At 33.0% G+C, this 12,283-nt stretch overlaps 1 protein-coding gene across 1 annotated transcript in view; it reads left to right on the plus strand.

Moving 5' to 3' along the window:
• The window catches only part of LOC111614509 (uncharacterized protein DDB_G0286591-like), a 62,551-nt gene that overhangs the window by 37,309 nt on the left and 12,959 nt on the right, over positions 1-12,283 (plus strand). Inside the window, exons 7-8 of the mRNA XM_023355879.1 lie at positions 2,429-2,562; positions 8,225-8,556. Of these exons, the coding sequence (XP_023211647.1) occupies positions 2,429-2,562; positions 8,225-8,556 (466 nt within the window). The remainder of the gene's footprint in view (positions 1-2,428; positions 2,563-8,224; positions 8,557-12,283) is intronic.

Raw genomic sequence — 12,283 nt, forward strand, 5'->3', positions numbered from 1 at the left:
GAGAGCATTAAGGCTTAACCGGAAAAACGGCTTCTACTGTACTATTTTAGATGCGATTTTTTGTTTTTATCTGCATTTTAGTAGGGTATACCATGGGAATGCACACTAAGAACGGATTTTTCGAAATTCCCCTGCGGGGGGAGATGGAGGGGATTAAGGCTTAACCTGAAAAACGGCTTCTACTGTACTATTTTAGATGCGATTTTTTGTTATGTTTAGTCTTCATTAAGTACTTAAGTGTATTAAATTAATAACATTTCAGACATTGTTATAAATATTTTTATATATTTCGATTTTTTAACCAAATATTCGAACCTTTTTAAATTATAGAACGATTGTAAACGTTCCAGAAAATTGACCAAATTCAAAATAGTTTGTTTGATTCTCAGCAATTCTTATCATTCTCGGTGGTAGGTGTTATATAACAATTACTATGATTGTTGAAATACTGAATATAAATGGGGTTTGCTTGCAAAACCTCCGCGGGCGAAGTCGCGGGTAACAGCTAGTATAATATATTTAAATAGATGCTTTTATTGAAAAAAGAATAGAAAACATGTTTGTAACAAAAAATTTATAACAGCATAATTTCTTATACAGCTCTCCCTTGATAGTTCAACGTTTTTTAATCCGACATGCTCAGTAGTCTGACGCACCTCCTGTCAAGGGACCTGTCCCTGTTACGTGTCTGCTTGCACAGAAGCATGTCACGACATGAATCTTCCCATCCAATTCTTACACGATGACACATTTCGTGTGTTTTCTGCGAGCAATTCTGTTCGAACAGTTGGAGTAGGGAATATTGTAAGCTACTGCTAGCAAAACAATGCAAAATATGTAATTATTTTCAGTAATCCTGACACTTTTGGTAATCCAACACCCCTTTGGTCCCATACCTGTCGGACTATTAAGGGAGAGCTGTACTAGTTTTTATTTTATTCAAGTACAATAGAACCACCAATCTATAGGCTTCCCTTCTCTTAACTAAATGATGTAGCTTAATTTGATATTAGTCAATTCATTATAGTATTGTTAATAGCAAGATTGACAAGTTGGCAATAAAAGAAACAAAAAACTAATAATAACTTAGTTGTTTTTATTGTTTTGACATGTTCAAATTACTTTATAAAATTATAATGTAATCTCTTAGTTTTAATATAGCATATTTATATGATGATATTTACTGAATAGTTGTATTATGATAATTAATTTTGATTATAATTGAGTAATTCACTCAAAATTACATATGTACTGTACTATACATATGTATAGTCTGTTCCATTCAGATCTGTGACATACTGCTATAATCTCAAAGGAAGTATTTACAATTTATACACAATTACAAATTACACTTTGAAGTTCTTGACTTTGAATCCTGTGGTCAGAATCCACATCAGATGAGTCTCTCTGACTCAACCTGTCTCTCAGGCTTCTCAAGATCTCATTCCTTTCTCAGAACTTCCTTAGTGGAATGACTGAGAAGAGTCCTTGACTCAATTTGTCTCCTTAATAAATTGAGATTTCACACACTCTTTGGCTACAATCTCCAATCTTTTTGCTTCTTTGCCTTTTGTTGAACCACTGACCACAGGATGAAGTAATTAAAGTCCTTGACAAATGATGTCAGTCAAAGAATTACTGTTCCAGAGTCAAATGCCACTGGCTACTATAAAAAAGAAAAATCAAATGTAACTGTGTTAACATATATCTATTATAGTTTAAAGATAAAAAAAGAAAATTAAAATCTGTTCAAAATAGAAACCAGCCAAAATGGAAAAAATATTCAGTACTATGTGATTCTGGTTTACACAAGTTTTACTATATTAAATTCCAAAGTTATTTTAAACTTAAATCGTTGAGTTTTCTACATAACTCAGAATTTGATCTGAGCTGCTTTATTACATCATTGCTTTGTAAAAGGTAATAGCATTTGTAATTCATAAAACTTAAATACATGGAGTTACAAAAAATGAATATTTTGTATAATATCAAATATGTTTAATGTCAGACTTGAAGATCACATTTGATATAAATATATTTGCAATGATACTTTATTTGTGATTGATAGAAAAGTTATGTTGATAATAGCTGTTTCTTTTCCTTGGAATCATTTCAATCATTGGTGTGAAGTACTATATTTGGCTATGTAATCACTCGTAAGAAGTATTATAACATATTGATGGCAATTCTTTTAAATACAATATTAACATTGTAAATATAAATGCTATTTGGGACTGATCTTTAATTTATCTCTTGAAATAAGGACATTTTAATTTCAAAGCAGAATATATCATTTATGAATTTTCATATTTCAGTTAATAAAAACTATTATTTTAAATTATTCAAAAGTTTTGTTTATACTAAAATATGTATTATAGAATTAACTGTACTGTTTATCAAAAATTCAATTGTGGATATTTATTTGTAGAAAATGGAATCTCTCAACATTCTGAAAAATTAGACAGAAATAAACCAATCTTGATTACAGAAACATCTCAAGATACAAGCAAAATGAAAGTTGGAGATTACAGAAGAGAAGATACAAATAAAGAAAAAAAGAAGGTAGTGTATAATTATTTAGATTACTATTTCAGCTATATTTTATGAATATATTATATTCAATTTCGAATTTAATACTTTGATCAATATTATCTAATTACTATATTAAAATAATTCTTCAATTTTAATTTTATGTATATCATATATAACAGGAGAAAATATTTGAATTGAAGTAACGTGACTTCCTGCCAAAACAGGAAGTTCGTATATAGTTAATCGGAGCTTCCTGTCCCTATATCCGATCTCGAAACTAAAGGACGATAGATAGACAGACTGACGCCAGGGATAATTTATAGGTCTATAGTTATTGAAAATTGTAGCCTAAGAAATAAAATTCACATTGCAATAATGAGTCCAAAAATGTAAAAATCTCGGGTGGGTTATGTTTTGACCGAACTCCACACTTTCCTTCTGTTGTATATAACAGAGCCGGAAAAGTACACACACTCCATATTTATAATTGTATATAAAAATTGCCAGATTGTAAAAACAGTCGTTATCAAATCGCCAACTGGCTTGAAATCTCACCAGACGTAACAAAATTATTTGCATGTTTCTAGTCCTTCGCTAAAAAGTGTCAGGTTTGCGGAGTTTTTTTTTTATTTTCCCTGCTGTTATGTATACATAACAAAGGAAAGTAATGGAATCGTGTGAAATTGAACCTCCGACTTCTTTCCAAATCTCCATGAATTCATAAAAGTAAAAAAAAAAAATTCCATGGGTGTGTGTGTTGGCGTCTATTTCGTTTATTATCTCAGGATGGGGTAAAGATTAAGAAACGAAGTTTGGCATTGTATATGAGGGACGTTGATGCTATTAAATTTTGATGGTTAAAGGCCGAGGGTGTGAGAAGATGCAGGGAGGGCACACGTCCTATCTCGGATGGGATCGGACTTAAAATTTTAATCGTTGTTGGCATTAACAATACTCTTAAAATTATGCCTTTTGTCATTTATAATTCATAATATGAAATTTTTTAAAACTTTTATAACACTTGGTGCCTCGCACAGTTTTATTTATTAAAATTAATAATATAAATGTTATATTTTAAAATAATGAATTTCTTAATAATGNTGATTTGAAAAGATTATATTATGTTGTTTACATTAATATCTATGTTATTTAAATGGATCCTACTGAGTTTCATTGTAAACAGCATTGTTTAATGTGTGTATAGTTGGTTCAATAGAATCTTTAGTTTGTGTAAATTCCATTTGTTGTGTCAGACAGACCCATGATGACATGCAACATATAGATTGCTACATTCTTTAGCCAGTTTACTAGTGCTGTTATCGTTGATAACATGATGAGCATATAGCAGCCAGAGAAAGATGGTTTCCACCATTTGTAAACTGTCCAAGACTGACCGGTAGGCCGTAATTCAGTTTTTGAGTGCAAAAGGCTGCCAGCCTGCTGAAATTCATTGCTGAATGCAAGTCATGTATTGTTCAAAGATGATGATAACAATTTGGAGCAGAGAATTCTGGAATGGCAGACAATCAACAGCAGATAAGCCAAGTCTGGACTAGCAACAACAGTCAAATAGGGCATGAATTTTGCAGCAGTCAAAGAACTGAATGTGAGAAAACTATTGTAAGTGTTAAGTTCATTGCAATGTAATTAGGTATCAGCATTGGGTCAGCTCACTCCATTGTTCATGATCTCATATTAAAGAAAATTTGCTTGCAGTGGGTTCCACAAGAATTGAGTTTGGAACAAAAGGCAATATGGATGGGTTTGTTGATAAAACATCTGCAATATTACCACCACAAAAGAAATGAATATCTGTGCAGAATTGTATTCAGTGATGAAACATGATGTTGACATTATGACCTGGAATCTCAATGATTTAGCTTACAGTGGAGACACCTGGAGTCACCTTGGCCCAAAAAAAGAGGAAAGTCAACAGTCACCCAAGAAAGTTATTATGATGTTTTTTTTTATCATGAAGAATCATTACTAGTGGAATTTTATCAGCCAGACGTAATCATTAACTCCAAATGATACACTGGAACACTTGATTACCTGTGCATAGCTTTAGGAACAGATAGTCTGGTAAATTGTCATGTAATCATTCTTCTTTCTTCACAATAATGTCTGCCCTTACAGCAAGCATTATTAAGATCAAACTGGAAAACATGCATTGGGAGCAGCTTGATCATCCTCTGTATAGCTTGATGAATCAGAGATTTGTGCCTTAATGCTGGTGAAGTTAATGTGTGACTGGCATCAATATAGACAAAAGTTTTTAAAGACAATGAGTTCCTATTGAACTACCCACATATATATTGAAACTATATTCAATATTATATCTACTTTGCAAAATTGGACATTTTTTTTTATTTTTAGCTACATGAATTTTTTACAAAATTCTAGAAGAAAATCCAGTATATTAAAAATTTGATGTTATTGTCCCACCTTTCATTTGCTTATTTGGAATGGATTCAATATTGGTTAAATGAATTCATTCCAAATAACAGATAATGTTTCTGAAATGTGGGAATGCTATATGAAATTCAGAGCTGTTTTGATATTGTATAAAATATCAGTACAGTGGGTAATTCATTAATGAACAGTTCAGACTGTAAACAAATTGGACAACAAACACTTTTGTGAAAGATTTCTATGTTCTGACAACAAACACCTCACAGAACAAACACAAGAAGAAGCAATGTAAAGTAATGAATACCAATTGGTCTTCTCTTGTCTCCAGGTGACCATTCAAAACCTTTTGGAGCACAGGAGACATTGACATTAATGCTCAATCCGATACCAAATGAATAGTATTTCTCCAAACTGAAACTCTCTTTTGTAATTTCAGCCTTTTGTTTACATTTCTGACAGTAAGAATTTTTTATAGTCTTCACGAGACTGTCAGGCACTTGTTGAGTTTTGCATTAATTTTTATTTTCCAAAGGTGAGAGTTTAACTGTCCCATCAGATATTTGTTAACATTTTAACACCAAATTTCAAATTTCATCCAGGCCTCATATTTACATAATTTTGTGTGCTAGTTGATTTCTGTTCTCTGAATTTTTTGTAAGTGCTTCTCTGAACTTTTTATTTAAAAAAGAAACTGATAATATTGTGGAGCCTAAAAAGAGTGGAGTGTCAAGAACTGTGTTCACCATAGAAACCAAGCAAGAGATAATAGCCAAGGTAGAGAATGGGCAGAAGATGTCTGATGTTACTAGACAATATGGCTTGAACAGGTTTACAATAGACACAATCTTAGCTAAGAAAGATATAATCAAGAACACTCAATCACCTAAAGGAGTAACGAAAATCACATCTGAGAAACAAAGATGTGTCATCCATGGAAAAATGGAGAAATTGCCTTTAATTTGGATAAAAGAAAATAAAATGAAAAGAGATGTAACTATATGACTATCATTCAAGAGAAAGCTAGAGAAATTTTTGGAGAACTGAAGAAACAAACTCCACATTCGTCACATGAGAAGATAGAATTCAAGGTGTTTTGAAGCATTCCAGTTCTCTTCAATGATGACATTAAAAAAGTTTTGGAAAGAAAAATTTGATATTCTTGAAGTTAACTGGCTCATTCAAAAGGTATTGTCAAAAGTCACCCAATGAAAGTTGAATTCTGCTTGGTGAAAGCTGTGTCCCTCCTCCATTCAGGGAGACAGAGATGATGTCCCAGAAATTATAGATGAAATTGTGACAACTGTTAGAGAACTCAAATTGGAGATGAATGAAGATGACATTGAATAGTTAAATAATGGAACTTGAAACTGATCTCATGACAGAAGAACACCAAGAATCTCAGCAAGATGTGTTTTATTCTGAAAAAGAAGATGAAAGAAGACTAATGCCATCATCTGCTATTAAAGATCTTTTGAAGAAGTGGGAGGATGTCAGAATAATGGTCTTAGAATGGCATCCAGACTAGGTTCAGGGTAATATAGCTAATAGTAATAGGCTTCGGGATCTCTACAATGACAATGCTATTAATTACTTCTGAAAAATCCTGAAGAGAGAAAAGCAATCAACATTGGACAGATTCTTTAACACCCCACAAATGAGGAAAAAAACATGACTGATAAAAATGCAAGACTGTGTATGTATATACAGTGGAACCTCAGTATACGACCTTAATCAGTTCCTGATGTTTGGACTTATACCGAACAGGATGTATACCAAACCAACCTTTCCCATAAGAAGTAATGTAAAAACGATTAATCCATTCTTATGTAAAAAAAAATGGCTGGCTTTAAATACCTTGCTTTCCTGGCTAGTTCCTGCATGATTTTTCATGAGATCAGCATGTATCTTTTTAGCTTTCTCGCAAATAATTGCTTCTGATATGCTGTCACTAGCACACTGTTTTTCAGTTATCCAAAGCAAAAGCAATTTCTCTAATGTTCATGATCTAATGTTTAGAAATTGATTTAACCCCTTTTGAAACGTTAGCAGATTTAATAATGTCTATTTTTTACAAATGCCAATATTGTCATTCATGGAATACGGTATGCAGCAGTTAAATCTTGAACACGCGTGCCACCTTCATATTTCTCAACAATCTCTCTTTTTTAATTCCGTTGTTATTCTAGTCAGTTTTTTATTTTTCTGTTGCTTTTCATTTGCCATTTTGCAATTCATGATTAATAAAAATAATAAAATTGTACTTACAAATTAAAATCAGAAGAAATTTAACAAAGTTATAAACCATGGCACCACGAATGTCTAGTCTGGTCTAGTAAACCGATAGTACTACTTGTTCATAGATGGTGTGTATAATTGAATTAAGTTGTATACTGAGCAAAATTTGTTTCGTCCAAACAAGACGTATTCCGAATTGGACGTATTTTAAAGCAGACGTATACCAAGGTACCACTGTATTATTATTAAAAATAAATAAATGTGATAAGAAAGTATACAATTTTTTACTTATTTTTTGGGGTCTCCAGAATGAATTAATCAAATTCCCATAAAAATTTATAGTAAATCTGTTAATGAACAATTCAGGTAGTGAACATGATCTTGAAATGGATTATGTTCATTAACTGATCGTCTACTCTATGTTCAAAGTATAACTGTCTTATCATATTTACTTTTGGGAAAAAATGTTAGTATGCATTCTATACTATTTTTATATGTTAATCTTTGGTTTATTGCTAATAATTTTAGGTAATATATGCTTGTAATTGTAGAACCATTGATACTGATATAAACAAAACTTTGACTCTAAAGAGAATAACATTTTGTTATTCTCTTTATTATAAAATGTATTTCCATATGTAAAATTTTTTCACACCATTTACTTACTTTCCAAATCTATACTGAGTTATATTTGCTGCCTATTCATTCATAATGTTATCTCTGAAATATTGAATTTGTATAATTGTGATTTGTTAGAAAAATTTCAATTGTATTGTTTTAGTTAATTTATCACTAACTGTTCTTATTAATTTTTAATAATTTTTCTTATTGATAAAGTTATTTGCAATGGCAATAAGCAAAAATAAATATGATCTTGATTATTATGTCAAGTATCATGAATTGCATTTGCAATAATAATTTAAAATGCATTTTCAACAGTTTCTTCTAAAAGGAAAGTAGAAATTGCAAACTGCATTTATAATTAATAAAAATTCAGTTAAATAATTGAAATAACTATTACTAATTATTAAATTTTATTGTTTAGACACTTCCTTCTCCTCTTGGATTATCGCCTCTTAAAACAGTGCCAACAACAGTTTCCTCATCACAAGTAACAGAAAGTTCTCTCTCACCTAAATCTCCTAATCAAAACATTAGTTCTCCATCACCATCTCAGACTTTTGTGTTAGCACCCACTCCTGCACAGTTAGGTTGTGCTCCTGGGCAACAAAGACAATCTCAAGGAAGAATATCTACTGAATCAAAAACTGAACAAATATCTGAAAAACAGGGAGGAGAGCAGTCATCTCAAAATTCTTTACAAAAGGAGTTAACAAGGAAAACACTTTTTAAAAGAAATGATGATGGAATGAATAAGTAAGTATAATATGAATTTTATGTATGTATGTATGTATAGGTATTTAAGTTTTATAAGAAATATACATTTTAAGTCATTTTTTGACAAGACTATGTCTTGTTTATAAAATTGTACTGCTCGATTTTCTTACCAGCATAGAGGTATGAAGGAGTACATGTTGAGAGTTAATATTTGGCACAGAGTATTAGGTGCCCAAATCATTTGCGCATAAAAAAATCCAGACTTGTAGGTAGTCGGGACTGAGAATCAAGTCAAAATAAAATACAAAATGGCAACCCTCTTCTACAAACAGTCAAAACAGCCACCTCACCCCACCGAAGTCAGGTAGGGGAGAGTACCACCCACAGTCATTCCAAGAAGTAAACTCTGACCTTAGTAATGAACACATAAATACAAATAAAATACAAATAAAATTTTTAATCTAATTTTGTAAATTTGGGAGTGATTCAAATATGACATGAAAACGGTTTTATATCGTTACAAGTGGTTTTTTTAACATTATCTAGTATAGTAAAATCGTGGGACCGATAAAAATTTCATGTGTAGGGCAGAGGGCACCACCACATGACCTTTGCCCTTTGACCTCATTTTGATCCTAAACTCTAACGAGGAGAGACATCTTTTTACTTCATTTAGTTAATCTTTCAATTTGACAGGTTGACAGGTTGAAGACAGAGATGGCCGAACCAATTGGCATAGCCGGAGGAGGAGGGGGTAATAGTGTGAAGAGAGGGGTGGGGTTAGAAGGGTGAGGTGGGGATAAAGGGGATGAAGGGAAAGAGGAATGGGATCCCATGATGTCCGGCATCGGGGCCGTTTATTGAACACAAAATATATACAATAAAGAACACAATTAACACAGGTTACATTAATATCCCGACAAGATTACAAAAACAAATACATAAATTCGCGTGAGGCTCCTAATTCCAGTGCCATGCGGACTGGCTAGAAAGGTACAAAAGCCCTTAAGGGGGTTGAGCGGGTAGGAGAACAGCCGCGCAGGTTAGGCACCAACAACCCAGTACAAACAGGAACCGATGGGGCCGAGGGAACAGAAATTGGCCCAAACCCGCGTTGGGNACAGATTTTAGCCACACTGCTAAAGATGCTATACTAGGGTTGTCATTACATCTGATGACATTACAATTGGGTTAAGCTGTATATTGTTTGTGCAAAATAAAAAAAATAATTTCAGACAATACAATAGCCACAATTATTTTTTTCAAAAACGGGAAATTTTTGTTAGGAATTGACAAAAATTCAACCTGGGCTGACATGCAACAGAAAGAAATTTCTACATAGATAGGTTAATTTCACCAAAAATGCATCGTGGTCGACTTCATGGACATGGCCAGTAAAGTCTGAACGATCGCACTCAAAACCTGTGATGCCGAAGAAGATTTGAGAATGAGAAAGAGACCCGCTTGAACTTCAAAGTGATTCTACGTAGTAGTGAATCTCCGAGACATAGTCTTGTCCCAAATATGGCTTTGCTGTTTTACTTGTTTATTTTAGATTTGTATTTTTATATTAAAATGAATAAAAATTTAGAACTTTGTACTGTATATGCAAGATAGCATTAAAGAATAACTAAGTTTTATTTATTAAGAATATCAATGCAAAGTTTAAACTGATGAAATACAGTCACTAATTTTGTTTTCATTTTATATCTAGTAATGTTTGGTTGGTTGTTACATCTTGAAATATCTGCATTTGAACAAACACTTAATAATAAATCTTTCACAGAAGCTTTTGCAGAATTATAATATTAAAAGAATTGTCTTTAATTATGTCAGTGTTTTTCGAACTTTTTCTACTAATGGTGCCCAACATCAAAATTTTTTTCTTCACAGTATCCCTATTTCTTTATTAATGGAGAGTTACTGCATTTTAATAATGCATGCATGAAGTGTTTTAGCACTGTTCAGCACTATATTTCATGGCAGTGAGGCCTAACAATGGCTAAATGTAAGAAACCACTAAACACTAGGAACCAAAAAATTTTTTGACAATGAATCTCTCTTCTTTAACAGCTTTTGTGACCTGCTCTACTTTCTGAGATGAATTTTGGATCGTCTGTATTTTTAAGTTGTAAAGTTTAAATTGAATCTTATTTTAAAACATTTATTATAATTGATATGTTAGCACGAATAAGAACTTAAAACAGCATTTTCCATTATTAAACGATATCCAATATACAAAAGAATCCTGTACAAAGTTATGTAGTTGTGAACTACCGGGGAGGTCAGGAACCATTGACTCTCCTTTTCAGCTACAGGTCGTTAAACCTGCCCACTTGTCAAGATGGCTAAATTTCGAATGTGGTCCCGAAGGGTCGGGATTCTTTTTTGTCAGGTTGAGTGGAGGAGGTGAGAGGGGTCGTTGACGAGGCGATATGCGAGTAAAAGGACACCATTTAACAATGGAAACAATGATTTATTAGATTTACAAAAAAATAAAGATTACAAAATTCGCTATCTCCTAACTCGCGGAGAGAGAGTTTACAATTATTTGTGTCATACCTCTAGTAGATTTCAATGTAGGCACAGAGTTCGATGCACAAAGTAAAAATTCCTAGAGACTTAATCCTTTCAGGCCATAGATGTGAGACTCCTCCAAGGAAGGGGAAAGAAGTCGCTTTTATAGCTTCGAACAGGGGAAATTGGTCAGGTGATCCCCCTATTGTGAGAGGTAGAGTTGGTCCTGCAGGTGTGGAGGTTAAAGTTGTTCCCAGGACCAAAACAAAATGACAAATTCAGACTTTAACTATAAACTTTTTGTCTTGCAGAAGAGGAATGTCATTGTTTGAGGGTTGAATGTTTATATTAACGATGAAAGTTATAAGTTTCAATCAATATTTGATTCTTTTTTCCCGGCAATGTTATTTTAACGAGGAGGCGACAAATTTATTTCAAATATATCGAAAATTTTAGGGGGGAAAATGAACAATTTTGATAACTTATGGATACAAATTCACTGAGTTCAGCATTAATAAAGTTTCTTTAGTATTAACACAAGCACTTTCGACGAATGTATAATCGTCGTCTTCAGGTGAAAAGAATAAGATTTTAACAAGACAAACGTGCAGGATATTTCAAAGGAACAAAATATTTAAAATTCAAACAGGCGTCCGGAAATTCCGGACGCCTGTTTGAATTTTATAGCTATAGCTGCCAAGTCCACCATTGCTTCCAGCATGAGGGGTACGCCTAAAGATTCCTATACTTTCTACAAATTGGATGTGGTATCCTTATATCCATCGGTACCTGTTTTTGAAGCCGTAATGCTTGCTAACTCCTTGATCATCAAAAAAGGATTCAACATACAACAAGTGCTAGACATACGTGATGCGCTGACATTCATCACTGAGCACAACTATTTCCTTTTTAACAAGAGCATCTACTTGTAGAAACAAGGAGTTCCGATGGGCTCTCCGCTATCTGCAGTCTTGGCCGAGCTCATTATGAGAGAAGTCGAGCGTAGAATTTTCAACTCCCCTCTTACCATCAGTTATCCGTCGCTATACTTACGTTATGTCGACGACATCCTAATAATATGGGAGAATACAGAGGAGGAGTTTATCAAATTTGTGCAGCATCTTTCAAGCATATACCCTACAATCAAGTTCACTTGGGAGAGGGAGCATGAGGATTCAATAGCGTTCCTGGATCTGTGTATACAAAAGTCGGTTGAGGGGCCGCAATTTGCTGTTCACCACAAATCTGA

Source organism: Centruroides sculpturatus, unplaced genomic scaffold (assembly GCF_000671375.1).
Source record: "Centruroides sculpturatus isolate CEXI.00-Female unplaced genomic scaffold, Cexi_2.0 scaffold1535, whole genome shotgun sequence".
NCBI classification, from domain to species: domain Eukaryota; kingdom Metazoa; phylum Arthropoda; class Arachnida; order Scorpiones; family Buthidae; genus Centruroides; species Centruroides sculpturatus.